The sequence below is a fragment of the Rhinolophus hipposideros genome, assembly GCF_964194185.1.
Source record: "Rhinolophus hipposideros genome assembly, chromosome: X".
NCBI classification, from domain to species: Eukaryota; Metazoa; Chordata; class Mammalia; order Chiroptera; family Rhinolophidae; genus Rhinolophus; species Rhinolophus hipposideros.
The window spans coordinates 79150384-79165575 of NC_138046.1; the positions used below are offsets into that span (position 1 = coordinate 79150384).

Below are 15192 nucleotides of genomic sequence, written 5' to 3' on the forward strand. Positions count from 1 at the left end.
CATTTCCTGGTCATGTGTCTCCTTCACTGTTATTCCTATAGTTCAATACCAAAGAGAGCCCCCATCCCCCACCCCCTGCCAATGAACTAACTCCTCCTGTATCCTGGGGACCCTACCCCATTCTTCTAGTCTTTTTCCCTCTACTTCCACCTAGAGGAAAAAATTAAGGACTGAACCTAGGATTTGAAGTCTTTCCCTTTTTCATTACAGTGGTGTTTTTCTTGTAAATCCTGCCTTGTAGTATGGTGTTGTGGCCTTGCCAGGACCATGTTAAGTGCCTCACTAGAATAACACTGGCCCTACTCATAAGGAAGTGCCAGCTTTCCATTGGTTAAAATAGATCACATTTATCTCTCAAGCCCTCAGAAATTGTAGCTGTGTATCAAAAGTTCTAGGTAGCTGACCATAGATAATATGGGTAAAATTTTGGTTTTAAAATAAAGGTGTGGTACACATTAAAAAATGTGATTAAAAAAAAGTCACATAGCTGATTTTTCACCCTTTTCTGAGATCTCTAGAGGTGCTGTCTTTTCCCTGTAGCCCAACATGGACATTGCCATCAGCCTCTTTGGCTCTCCAAATCCTGTTGGTTCTTCATGGGGGAATTTTTCCTTTCAGGAAGATTTCCCTACTCATCCTGGCCCTGCAAGATCTCTGCCTTGGTTTTTCCATTGGTGAGCATTCTATGATCACACACACCAGGCAACTTAGCATTTTTTTTATCCTACAGCCTTATTTGCTATCTCATGTATGTAATCTCATATGTGTGGTTTTCCTGTTGGGTACTTAGATTTGGATGAGCTTTTATAGACTTTTTGGTTTTGATTTTTAAGTGAGCTGCTACCTAAGCTATTTGTTTCACCCATACAATTGGTTGGAAAAATAGTGGATACTTATATGATGTGATTGAGAAACACCAGGAAGAACTGTGTTTCCCCGAAGATGAGATCTAGCTGGACCATCAGCTCTAATTTGTCTTTTGGAGAAAAATTAATATAAGACCTGGTCTTATTTTAATATAATGTAAGACCCAGTCTTATATAAGACAGGTTCTTATATAATATGATATAATATAATGTAACAATATAATATAATAATATAATAATATAATATAATACCTGGTCTTATATTAATTTTTGCTCCAAAAGACATATTAAAGCTGATTCTCTGGCTAGGTCTTATTTTCGGGGAAACACGGTATCTTACCCAAAACCTTCTCCCACCAGTCCTTCATGGTGCCTGAGTACTCAATACGACTTTTATTCCTTTGGTTCTTGTTTCCTGACAGCATTCATTTGGAAAATACAAATAATCCTATGCTCCTCAGTAAATACCAGTAAAGAGGCCAGAAATTTTTAACCAAAATATCTCAGGGGTTACTGTGGAGAAGAAGGAGCTCCAGAAATGCCATCCCCACTTCAACTAGAGCTAATCTACTTTTGCTTTATGGACTGAAGTTATCCTAAAGCTTTATCTATAAGCCATTCAGCTGCAAAAATAATTATTTTATAAAACCATTCATTTATGGCACTAGGTTTCAAATTTTATCATGTACAGGAATCCTCTGGAAGACTTGTTAACACACAGATTGCTGAGCCCCACACCCAGAGTTTCTAATTTGGCAGGTCTACCGGAGGGCCTGATAATTTGCATTTCTACCAAGTTCCCAGATGCTGCTGCTGGTCAAGAGGCCATAAACTCTGAGAACTACTGCTTTAGGGAAATGTGATAAGAGCTTCCCAGAATTCTCTAGGAAAAGCACTGGCAGAGGATAGGGGTCAGGGTTGGAGAGGGAGTGGGAGAACACCTCCAGAAGGGAAGTTGATTGGTTAAAAAAAATCAGTCTCCCTATTGATTGTTGTTTATTTATTTTTCTTTTTAAAAAATTTTATTTAAGTATAGTTGATATACAATCTTATGTTGTTTATATTAGTTTCAGGTGTACAATATAGTGATTCAACATTTTTATACCTTACAACGTGATCATCCCAATAATTCTAGTAATCATCTGTCTATTTTGAATCCCTTCATTTTCATATCTAAAGTAAAAAGCCACCAATTAGGGTTTCTGACCTCCAGGCTTTGGGCGCTAACCAAATCTCAAAAGAGAGTTTCCCTATGCCTAGTCCTAAGCACAGATAGGAGCTTCCATAAAAGCTGTTGATCCAGGCCTTCCTGAAGCTTTGATTCACTACTAAGTTTAATGTCACAGAACCAGAAAGGACTTCAGATAGGGCCTCTAGATAATGCTGACATTATGAATGATGGGTCATTTAGCCTAGGCAGTGTGATGCCAACATCAGGAGATTCTAACAAGTTGGAAGGAATGAAGCTAACCGAGCTAAGCCTACTAAATGTACGAATCAATAGAATTAGACAGTGGTTACAATATAAAGACAATTTTATTGCCAATAAAAGCCTTTAATAACTCATTTATCCCGTTTCAGTAGGACCTTATTCTTTCTGATGAAAATCCAGTCATAGCATCTCTCATTAAAAATAAAATTATTTTGAAATAAATAAATATATAAAATAAATAGCATGTACATTTCATAAATAGTTTGTCCTTATGCACAGTATCCATGCTTACATTTTAATAGCATTTTCTTACAACCTACTCCATCTCCCACTTCTGATGGCAGGAAAACTGCATGTCAGGACAGATGAGAAATCTGCAGAGCCAATGCAGGGTCAGCTTGCAGCAGAGCTGTAGGGATTTTCTGAATGAGACTTCCAAAGCTCTGTAGGTAGCATCTATGGCAGATTTCTTGGTCTTTCATTTACCCATTGTCAAGGTATTTGGGTAGATTGTGGGGTAAGACACCCTGGCCCTTGGCAAGGGCCCCCATTCTTTCTCATGCCACCTCAGGGGAAAGAACATGAGTAAAGACAAAAGTATATACAAGATTCCCTCTAGCCCACCCCTCCTCCCACATCCCTCCCCAAAATAACCCAACCTTGATATACATTTTGAACAAGGGAACAGCTGGGTCAAGTTGAACAGTAAGTGCTTCTCTGTTATCTAAATTGATAGGAAAGAGAATTGAAAAGCTACACATATAGTGCTTACAGAGACAACTGTGGCCTCAGAGTACACAGGTCACAGAGATCACACTAGGGTCTGTTACCTATAGCGGAAGAGATCTCTGGACATGGAGGGCAACTTAGAAGGATCTACTGGCCTGGGTAAAAAGTGAGTGAATTTCTGGTGTCGTTTAGTCCTGTATCCCTCCCGGGGTGAGCCGTCTTTATTCAGGGCCACATAATACTGTCTCTCCGAGTCCGAGTGTTTGTACAAGGTAGAGGCATAGGTGTTGTACCAGTTTTCTTCAAACTGTTCCCGGAAAACACATTCACGTGTGAGTTTCTTCTGTGAGGGTGAGAAAACAAAGCAGAGCCCATTATATGACTATTTCTCCCATCCCAGCTTGCTAGTGGAGAACCCTGAATTAGCAATAGCACATTGCTAATAGCACATTGATATTAGAAAATTTCAGTCCTATCTCCCGGTATTACTGAGGTCCATCTTTCCAAGTAGCACAAGAGAATCCTGTCTGTATCACCTTCGTCTTCTTTCATGAGCCAGCCACACACAAATATTTTAGGTGAGATCTTTCCTAAAGGCAGGAGACTGCAGGAGATGGCCTCACCTGGCTCATGGAGACTGAGATTTTTCTGAGCCTGAGAATTTCTGCTATGGCCTCCCAATGTCCCACTGGCACGTCTGAGTTTCCTCCCTACTTAGGGCTAATGATGTTCAAATCCATTGAGATTACAGTCAACTATGTCAACTGATAGGCAAAGGCCTTGGATCTGTATAAAGTTCCATGGGAGGTGATTTCTCATGATGAAGGGTCTCAGGTCTGTCAGTTGGATAGCTCAGAAAAGATCTCCTTGAAAAGTTCCTCCAATCTGGCTACTTCAAGCTAGCAGTTCTCGGGTCTCTTGCCTCTGTCCCTTCTCACACTTGATCCAACCGCCATACTACTTGCTGGGGTTGCCGATACTGAGTGCTGGGGACAGGCATATCGCTTAGGTGTCAGGGAAAAATGTGCTCTGATTTCAAAGGGGTGCAGGCAGCCAGAAAGCATGCTATGTGACTCAAAAGCCAAAGCCACAAGTTGGGATCCCATTCACCATTTCCCAGATCTTGGCTAGCTTCCAGAATAGAGAACATGCACTGCAGCCAACCCAGTCCTAGCTGGGGACTTTGGGTTGTCACCAGACCCAGGAACCCTCTCTCTTTGTTTGTTTCATTTAGCCTTTGGGATTCAGCTGAAGCAATCTGGAAATCAAGGACTGTGTTGTTAATCTCAGAATCCTCAATCTGAAGGCCAGCTCTTACACTGCTGATTTTTGTACCAGCTAGTTTGCTACTCTTCTGGGCACCCATTAAAATTCAGATGTGCTCCTTGGGAGGGTTAATGCCCCAAACCATTACCATCTACTGACAAACCAGCACAGCTCACTATATCATCAGACTAGCTGGCTCTCTAATGGAAAAGGCGAAAGCAAGTGTGCCATAATAAAGCTTATGTTTTAATGGTGGCTGAATGAGTGAAAGTGTTATGTAGCAAGTTCCTGGGCAGCCAAGCAGTGATTTGAAGACACTAATCCTTTACATTTGACAAAAGTGCTTTCAAATGCTAGGTAAAAGTGTTTATACTTTTGCTTTACATTGTCCAAACACTGATGGTAATAGCCTCCGATGAAAAGAAAACCTTAAACTTACCGACCCATACAGCTCTCCTCGCTCGTTCATTCCTAAGTATAGGCCAGAGTCCACGCCCCGGATGCTGATCAGCCCCACGGCCAGGCTGATAAACTCCAGGATGCCTAGAGCAAAAAAGTGAGTGTCATTTCCATTACTGATATCAAGCTAAGAGGAAACTGTCCAGGTGACATGAACTTTCAGTCATTTAGAAGCCAGTTTAGAAGCCAGTCTTGTGTGCCTTTTGTGAATTACCTGATGAAACCATTTTTTTGCAGCAAGAATAGAACCTCAGGCAGTGAGTCTCTCTAGACTTCAGTTTTTCCATATGTAAAATGGGGGAAATACTTTCTGCCTCTACTCAACACTCTTAGGCATATCATAAGGAAGAGACTGTGAGAAGGCTTTGGCTATAAAATCTCCATAATTATAAGGTACTATTACTGTTAAATGCCACCATTTCAAGAAATGGGAGAGCAGCTTTCTAAATGGAAGAATGTGGCCTGGTTTCTGTATCTTCCCAAAGTCACTTCCCTCTGCCCTAGAGCACACATCATTACCTTGCTGTCCTCTAGGCTGAACTTGTTTTGCACCCTCTTAGCTCCCATGTCCGTAAAGCCACATGAGGCTGTCAACTGCCTGTAGCTGACTCTAACAAAGGCCACACAGGCTACTCACTAAGTTTGTTTCTCCTGTCAGAGGCAGGAGGCAAAACTTGGCCCAGTGAGAGATTTCTCCTAGAAAGTGTTCTCAGCTAGTGCAGTCCCAGGCTGACAAGCCTGTCATTCTCCCCTGCTCCCTAGAGAATTTTAAGTTTATCCATGGCAAAGAGTTGGCAGGTAGTATTGGACTTGAAACTGATTTGAGATGTTGCAACTTTAAGGGGAAAGGGAAGACATTCAGAAATGTCCCTTTAGCAGACAAGGTTAGAGGTGAGAGTTTGAAAATGTTTTCATTTACTCAGCAACAGTAGGAGGAGAAAAGAAATCAACTAGTAAGAGGGAAAAAAGGACCAAGAACTGAAATAATGGTGACACTAAAGACTTTATACTTTCGTCCTAAGATAGCACATCTATTATATGAATGCAGATATAATGGACAACTAGATTCCTCTGTGATATTCCTGTCTCTAACCATGTTTTTCAACATACGGAACAAAACTTGATACAACTGACTCACAGAGGCATCCAAAGGTATGAAATGAGCTCATATCTGGCTCTTTCTTGTCCAAAAATGCAATTCTTAAATCTATGTACTCTCCATAGGGAGTGAGACTGATTCCTTAAAGATCACTTAAAAAATGTAAGTGGTTAATTTTGTAATCAGGTTCAAAACTCCAGTGGGAAGTCTAAAGAGCCCCAGTGACTTTGGCTGGTGGGTGGGTGTTCAGGTGTGGCAGCTTTAGGGCACATGTTTCCATGGCCCACTGGGATCCATTCAGAGAATGTCAAGTTCTTTGGCTGCCATTGTATAGAACGCTCACAGTGTAGCCTTTGGCCTCCAGCATCGAAATCCTCCAAGTTTTATTCTCAGTCTGATTGTTACTAGCTCTTATAGTACAAAGAAAGGAGTTTTAGGAAAAGAGATTGATACAAGATGGTAGGAGAGGAAGGGAAAATACCGGATGCCAGGTAACTATTAAGCAGATACTGATTTAATGGACAAAAAACTTTAGTTGTACCATACAATGTTCTGATTTTTGTTTCTGCACTGTTTAACATTTTAATAAATAACTTGTAAGAGGACATAGGTGGACTGCTTACTTTAGTTCCAGAAGACATACAGCTGAGAGGGTGACAAACAAAATCCAAAGAAATTTCAAGAGAATGGAAAAATGGGCTGACTCTATCAAAGTAAGCTTTAATTAGAATAAAATGTAAAGTCCTGCACTTTGGTCCCCAAACCAATTACCTGAGATGTTTTCTGTTTGGGTTTTTTTGGGGGGAGGGTGAGCCTCAATTGCAGACAGGTGAATCATATTCCTTGGTTTTTGGCCTATTATCACAATCAGTCTGTACAAGGGCTTTTTGTTTATCTATTTCTTTCTTTTTATTTCCATACTCTGCTCTCATCCTCCTCCCCACTTCAGGTAACCACATATATTTTCTTGAAAACATGTACTGTTTTTTTGTGTCTTCATGCATTTTTATTAAATGCAAGTCTGTCCATCTTTGGAATGGGGAGATGTGGCATAGCAAAACATGCACGACAATGGCTTAAGGGATTTGGTTGAACAAGGTAAGCTCAGTGTGGGTGACTCATGAGATCATTAAAAACCTAAATAATGTAAACTAGTCATGTAAAAATTAAAAAGTATTAAAAAGCTAATGTAGTGGTAGATTGGGGGAGAGTGGTTATCACTTTGTGAGGGGTATAAATGTCTAAATATTACATTGTTTTGTACACCTGAAACAAATAAAGAAAGCTAATGTGAAAACTAGTAAAAAGGGGGAAAAGCTAATGTGATTTAAGGCTACACTGATAAAGGTCTAGTAACTGGCATAAGGGAGGGGACTGCTCCACTCTGTCTGTTTTAGGTAGGTCACACTGAGAAGACTGTTTATAGTTTAAAGAGGGCTATGGAAAAATAGGGGCATGTCCAAAGGAGAACAGCCACTGTGGCAAGGAAACGAGAAACCAGGTCATGATTCAGTTCTGGGTGCTAAACTTTGAGGGATAGCAACCTGCTGGAGCCTTCAGTTCTTTGCTTTGCTTAGGCAGATTATTTCTGAGCTTCAAGTCTTAGTTCCCTCATTCTCTAAGTATCTCATGTCTCTGACCACCCTGAGCTCATTAAGTAGCAGAGGGCAGCTTGTGATCTCACCGTCCAAGACCTGGTGTGAGAACAAATCATGAAACCCAAGAGGTGTGGCCATTTGAGTCACCACAGTTTTTCTCCAACTCTGTTAACCTTGATGCCAAAGGATAGATCATACAGGAAGTCACTTGGGTTGTGTCCAGTAACAGGGGTCTCCAACAGCTGGAATCATCCCTGCCCAGCTGTCTTTGGGCATCACTTCCCCTTGCCAATTTTCCTATTAGCTGGATTCAAACTGTGGGAACCCAGTGGCACATGATGATGGAACAGATATTCCTAAACCTTCTCCTGAATCCCAGCCAGCATGAAGGGAGAAAGAAAACAAGCCATTTTCACATTTTCCCAGCTACAGCTGGAGAGGGGTGTTAACAGCAAAGTGTTGAGGCAAAGTATTAAGTAGACAAAGTTTGTCCTGGTACTCTCACCCCCTTCAAAGCCCAGGACCTCCCTCTGCTCTGCCTCATCTTGACCTGTCCACCTCAGGCTCCGGCCTTCGCTTGACAATTTCCAGACTCTTCTCTTCTTACACCTTTCCCCCCATGGCGTCAGTCAAAACGGATCTGTCCTGGACCCCACTGCTTAAGAAACTAGCTAGATGACTGGCTAATGTGTTATTTAATCTGGTTCCATAACTTGCCTGAGTTCCCTCAGTCATCCTTTCAGACCTTTAGGGCCAAGACAGTGCTGCCTTGGCATCTTGCCAAATAAGAACCAGATCACTCAAAAACCAAAGCAGCTGCAGAAGCCTGCTTCATCCCACCTGGCCAGAGGCCTCTCCTCCAGTCTGGCTCCCAAGCTCTGCTCTGCCAGTCCACAGGTGCCCCTCAGGAATGTCAGTATCCCTGTGAACCTCATGTAAATGCCAACAGCCAGGCAGAGATTGAAATACTCCTGGCTACTGATTGCAGAATGGGGGGTGGAAAGGGGAGGATAGGCTGTGCCAACAGGTTATTATTTGGAGTCGGGGCTGCTCTTGGGCTCAGCCTGACTCCTGAACACATGGATTCCAGGGTAATCCTTGGGGGCCCTGCTCTCCAATTACAACAAATAGCTATTTACTTTACATGGCCTTTGGAGACTACCTCCTCCTCCCAAGCAGAAATCTATAATATTTTATATCTTAAGTCTGGCCTACTTTACCCTGCTGGAATGTTGACTGCTAAAGCACTTATGGAATGTTAAAGTTTCGATTTATTGAATACCCTGGCTGATTAACTCAAATGTGGAGGGAGGAGACTCAAACGCCACCTCTTTCTTTGCCAAAAGCTAAACTGCAAAAGAGTAAATGTGTGTTTGAAAGTTGGCAAGGAAGGTTACAAAGAGACAGCTTCGACCAGTTATCATTTCCTTTACAGGAAATACATGGAACTTCCAGGAAGCCAGGGAAGGAGGAAAGGGAAAAGGTGATGCAGAGGTGGTCTCAAGCAGTGTTTGTTTGTTTAGTTTAGTTTTTTTGTTTGTTTGTTTGTTAAGGCCAAACCAAAAATGAAGCAGTCAGTTAAGCAGCAGTGAAAAATATCCCTTCTTCCTGCCAGTTTTATTTCCTTTGGTTTCTGCTTAAACTTAACACCCCTAGCAGGCCTGAGAGATGAAAAGAAATCAAGATGTGTCCTTAGGGAGGTAATTAAAGACCACTTATCCCAAGAACCTATTACTGATTTATGTTGACCTTGTAGGTTATTGGGCTCAGCTTAGGCACAGAGTCAGACAAACACTTGTAGCCGCTGAGAGCCAAGCTCATAGTTTCTCCACCTCTGCTGCCCCATCTTATATTTCTCCATCATTTCATGCTTTTTCTTTTATGTATCAGGAATGAGCTACCCCAGTATTTTTAGGCCATTTTGGGGAGACTTTGGGAAGCTCTGAGGCCTGGGTGAGAGTCCCATTCCTTTTGAAGAGGAACAAAAGGCGACTGCAAAGTCACAAGTGATGGAAGGGAAAGGAGCCAAGTTAACACTCCTTCTCCCTCCACCCCACCTTATCACCCTTTTGAGAACCTGCTGCAAGTTTATACAGACACCTGCACCCCTCCATTACCCCCACCCCACACACAACCTACTGCACTCCAGCTCTGTGAGTGCATTTTTCCAAGATGACATAGGCCTCATTAGGGTTCCTGCTTGCTCCCAGCAAGGAAGACCAGCCCTGGCCCTAAGTTGTTTGCTAGACTTGGCCTCTGTGCACCCCCTCCCCTTTTTACTGTGCATTCCAGATGCAGCTCTAGCAAGGCATGGGAACAGGAGGATGAGGAAGTTTAGGGGGGTGGAGACGGTGGGAAAACGAAGGGAATGGTATTATGCCTGAGGGTAGGCAAAGCCTCTTACAGGCTTAAGGATAGAAGGTGTCCTTGGGTCACAGGGTTTTTGGGAGGAAGTCGGGGCATCGGGGGATGGGAGGACCAAGGAAGGGTAGCTGTCACAGCAACTGAAAAATGGTTTAGCAGAGAATAGGAAACTGAAAATAAAAATGGCCAAATTACTGAAGAGTGAACATATTTGCTTAGAAACCTAATGATCTCCATCTCAGTTCAACGTTTGTATTAACTGTATTCTCTACGTGAGACAGGCAGCTGTGCCCTTTGAACAATCTGCAGAATGGCGGGTGGAGAAATCCTGGATGGAGGTTGGACGTTTCCTGTCCTGAGCCCGGGAGACACCTGTTTCTGTAGCTGGGAGTGGGCCCAGGACCGTTTCCTCATTGAAGCAAGGAGACCAGAGGTAGCTCATGGCAAAAGCTGCCCCAGGGCTTCGCCCTTGCACAGTGGACACCGGGAGGCTTTCCTAGTTTCTCCACTATCCAGCCGACGCCGAGCTGCCTGGATTGGCCCCTACCCCAGGGCAGAGCAACCCAGAGGCAGGCAGGTGCCACAGCTGTCGCGTCTCTGCAGGCCAAAAGCGACTTGGGCCTGGGCCTCCTGCCCATCACATCCTTGGCCCAGGAAGGCTCCTGCTCCAGTCTATTGGCCGCGACAACCCTGCTGCCCTCGAGGCTCGGCCCTGCGCTGCAGCCGCGGTCCCTGACCTCTTCCGCGGGTGCTCCTACCCCTCTCCCAGCTTCACCTGCTTCCGGCCGAAGCACAGCGTTCAAGTCCCAGAACGATCCCTCGCACCCAGGAGACAGAGGGAGGGTGGAGTGGGGGAAAGGAGAGGTCTCACCTCAAGACGCCCCCGCCCCCTCCCGAGCGTCTGAGGGTGCCAGGCGCCCTGACGCTGCGCGGCTGAAGTCCGCACGGTCTTGTCACGCCTGGCCCGCGTCCCTGGCAGCCTCCCGCCTCGACGGGCCGGGACCGCACCGAGCTGGGGGCGGTCCGTGGGGCCCGAAGCCGGAGCCCGGAGCCGTCGGCTCCCCAGAGCGCCGTCCGTCCGCTCGCCTCCCGTCCCTCCCCGCCGCATCCTCACCGAAGCGGCTGTGGTCATGGCGGGTGCCGTGCACCGTGCCGTTGGGGAATATCTCCAGGTGGAAGCCGGTGCGACAGTAGAGCTGGCGGCGACGCAGGATCCCCTTCAAGTGGGCGAAGTCTGTGGGCGAGCCGCGTTGCAGCTTCCCCTCGATCTGGCCCAGGCGCTCGTTCAGGAAACCTGGGGAGTCAGCTAAGGGCACGTTCCCCAGAGACGAGGAGAAACCGTGCAGATCCCAGTCCAAGGAAGCGAAGACCCCCCCTACCTCCGCCATGGCGGGGCGCGCGGGGCCGAGCCGGGGCGGCGGGGCGCGAACTGCCTCTCCCCGCAGCGGGCGTGAGCGATTCGCGGGCGCTGGCTGGCCGGCTCGCTCGCTCCCTCGCTCCGCGCTCCGCCGAGTTGCAATCGACGTCTGTTCGCGTCCAAGGAACTTTTCAGCCGCGGGGAGCGTGGGGCAGCGCGCTCCTGACCTTGCTTTCAGTCAAAGTGCCGCTTCCCCTCCGCATCCATCTCCCTGGGCCTCTCATAGCTGGCTTCGTCGAGATATCGGATGCAAACGGCACTTTATATACGTACCCACTCCCCTCACATTGACATATTGGATATTTAAATACAAGCCACACCTCACTGGCATCCCCTCGGAGATTGGTGTGTGAGTTCTTTTTTTTTCCTTCTCCTTCTCGTATCCATTTGGCTCTTTTTGGGAGAGGGAGGGGGAAGGAGGAGAGAGCGAGCGAGCTTCACTCCCTCTTTTATTATGAAAAAATGGCAGGAAAAAGCTACACATTGCAGTGAGGCATAACTGCTTTTGGCAGGTTTTTCTGAAACTGCTGATGAAATAACGGAGCCCAGTGCGTGGAGGGCAGTTGGCGCCCACTGCCACTCAGGCCTGTTGCGTGGAGGTCTGTCTGCTGCGCGGGGGCAGGTCCCACCTCCCACGCGTCCTCTAGCTTCTGGCCTTGGGAAAGTGGAGTGAGAGCAGGGCCGGGGTGTTCACGCGATCCTGAGCCCCTCTTGTTCCCTGGCTGGTCAGAAGCTGCAGAAGGGGTGCCTGGCCTGGGATAGGGGCTCCCTGTTTTCTTTGTTCTGTTGCCCCCAGGCCCACTCCCCACCTGTAGTTCGGCAGGGGGCTGAGGAAGTGAAAGATCCGGAAGCGAATGCAGTTGCAAATTTTGCGATTGGGGGTGGTGGCGGTCCCAGCAGGCACCAAGGCGGGGCCTTAAGGGGTCTGGGAGGAGCGGTAAACCCCACGGAGGAAAGAAGACATTTTTAAGGGACGTTACAGCTTAGGAGAAGGAGGGGGAGTAAGAAATAGAAAGCGATCTTTTTGAAAAATGATCTCCACTGGCTTTCTGGGCGCGCTTTTACAAGGCTCTAGAGAGCAAGCTCGATGAGAGGCCATTGGAAGCCTGGTGGGGGCTTACCCCCACTTCTTTTCTTCTTGGAAACAGGTGTTTTCTCGCTCTGTCCTGTGCCTTGCTCCGAGATATTCTATCAGGAAGAGCAGCAGTTGGGGCGGTAACTGGCGGCAGTCAGGGCAACGGGCAGCGTCGAGAAAACCTGGGAGCAGGTGCCCGGCCTGCTATGTGCCCCCTGCGCCCCTGCCCGGCACCTGAATCCTAGGGCCTCTCTCAGGCCCTGGCGCTCAGCGTCTTGCTCACCTATTAAACTGCGTTGTTGCTTGCGGTTTGGACCCGCGGTGGGCTCTGGCCTCCTTCCGCAGCTCCTGCAGGAGAAACTGAACATACCAAGTATCCCGCGCCCCGCCTTTGCAGCGCCTCCTGCTGGAGAGCCCGTGCCTCGCGGGGAGTTTGAACTCAGTCTTCCTAAGACCGATTCAGCTCCATTCAGTTAGTGCAATCGGAGGTCCTGCCTTGGGCTCCCACTGGCACCCCGTGCTCACGCTCTGGTACCGTAGCAATTCTTGGTTTGGAACATCGTGGCTTGGTTCTGGTATGTCTCCCTAGCTCAGCCAGAGCCTCCAGAGCTAAGCACGAGGTCTGGCACACAGTAGGTACTCAGAAAGCATCTTCTGTCGTGCTCCCAGTAGTAGGGAACAAGATACAAACGGTCTTCCCACTGTAGGGGACACAGAAATACAAAAGATGGCGTCTGTATTATGGGTGAAATAACAGGCTCTGAGGCTCTGGGATTTGCTTTAAAATAATCCAGAGTGAGAAGGCAGAAGGAGTGGAGGTACAGAGGTGATAATATGTGTTACTAATTGTTGAAGCTGGGTGATGGGTATATGGGTGTTCATTATATATTTCCTCTACTTTCTATATAAACACGCGTGTGAAAATTTCCATAATAGAAAGCTCTTAAAATGGGACTGACATAAAACAACAAGGAAATCATTTCTTCTTTATTCTTCCCTTCAAAGACTTTGTGGATTTAGTGAGAAGGTGGGAGGAGAGGGGCAGAGGTTAAGACAAGTATATAAATGACTAGAATACTAGGCAGTGTAAGGTGCAGGGTGCTGTGTGGATTCAGAAAGCAGAGAGAAGGCTGATCTGGGGGTTTAGGGCTGGGCCTTGGTCCAAAGTGGCCTTAGTAATGAATGGACCTTGAAGGGAAGGATTTCATAAATTCAGGTGGGCCACTTCCAGGAAGGGAAAAATAGTAACAAAGCAAGTGGAACAATTTTAATTGATAAAGACTAATCCTTGGGGTGTTTAGTGAATGTCAAATGAAATACTGTTAGTAAAACTGTTTTAAGAAGAATGTGATATAAAGGGTTTAGATGTCTCTATGATATAAGTCACACATTGATAATGGTGAAAGATCATTTCCTCAACAGTCACTTCAGGGAACTTCTGCATTCTCTGTCCCCCAACGTTCCCAAAGTCACCAACGGTAACTGCAGATCTGGAATCCTACTTTATCAAAGGTCAGAGATGCAAACATTCCATTGCCCTTCTGGGGCTTTTTTGAAATTAAGCTGACTGGTAATTCTGTTTTAAATGTTTCCACGAAGTGTCCGAATTGACAGGGCACTTTCATGAAAGTTAATTAATTTTCACAACCTTGTGGAATAGGAGGTGCAATTATCCCTCTTTCAGAGGTGAGATTAAGTGACTCGCATAGAATCACACATAGTTAATAAGGAACAGAGTCATAATTTGATCTCAGATTCACTGGGGACAAATTACTCTCAATTTATATAATCGGGATTGTGAAAAAATCTGCATGTTGAGGACAGGGAGATTTCAGAATACTTTGGTTTGCAGAAAATTCTCAGCAGGATACAGCCTTAGGCCAGGGTTGTGCTGGATATATAGAATGAGAGAAAAATGTACAAAAAAGAAGTAACCCTTACTTTATTCAGGAAATCACTTGTAAAATGAGGAAAACTGGACCCCTTCACAGTGATATTGTGAAGATAAAATAAAATCAGTGATGGCAAGTGCCAGCATTCTGTTTGGCACATGGAAAATACTCAGATCTTCTGAGATTCCATCCTCATTTCCCAATACTTCATGGGATTGAAATGAAAACTCTGCTTTCTGAATCCACACAGCACTGTGCACCTATGTGAAAAGGACATAGAAAAACAAAACTCTTGAAGACAAAGGAGCATTCTGACTTAGGCTATAAATGACCAGAAGCTGGGGGGCAACCTGTTGGACTGTTCCTTGAGGAAAGAGATAGTAATACCTATTATTAGCTCCTCCCACCCTCTCCACACACCCAAGACAGGGGAAAAGATGTCTGGAAGTGGTGCTCTGCACAGTTCTTCATTTTCCTGACAGCTTATAAATGTTTTTTGTCTTCTTTTCCCTTCCTAATTTATTTTCCCTGAGAAGGAGCAGAGAGAGCTGTACTGCTAGGCAAACCCTGCAGGGAACACAGTTAAGAACATCAAATGCTCCTGTTTACTGAGCATTTAACTTGAGTTATGCATTACCCTGGGTGCTTTATGCATTACCTCCCAAAGCCTTATCACAACTCCAAGAAATAGTTTTATTTCCATTTTACAGACAAGGAAGCTCAGGCCCAAAGACATTCAATAAGTAGTAGCAGAGGTAGGACTAAACCCTCGATCTTAAGTTAGAACCTCACCACAACAATACACTGTGTCAATCTATTTCAAAAAGAACTTGTATTGTTCCTCTGTCCTTTGTTCCTGCCTCCCCTCTCCTCCTGCTTTCCTTATGGACAGTGGTATAGTTTAGTGGTTGCACACTCCATCTCTGGTGTCAGACTGACTGGGTTCAAATCCCAGCTTGAAGCCATTCTAGACATTGGAGTTTCAGTTTCCTCTT

At 45.6% G+C, this 15192-nt stretch overlaps 1 protein-coding gene across 1 annotated transcript; it reads right to left on the reverse strand.

Annotated features, from left to right (window-relative positions):
• Positions 1–1880: 1880 nt before the first annotated feature.
• Positions 1881–11467, reverse strand: FGF16 (fibroblast growth factor 16). The gene is made up of 3 exons (XM_081042638.1): positions 10928–11467; positions 4733–4836; positions 1881–3370 (listed from the first exon to the last, which is right to left on the reverse strand). The coding sequence occupies exons 1-3, from the start codon at positions 11199–11201 to the stop codon at positions 3125–3127; spliced, it is 624 nt and encodes a 207-aa protein (XP_080898764.1). The 5' UTR covers positions 11202–11467; the 3' UTR covers positions 1881–3124.
• Between the last annotated feature and the right edge of the window lie 3725 nt (positions 11468–15192).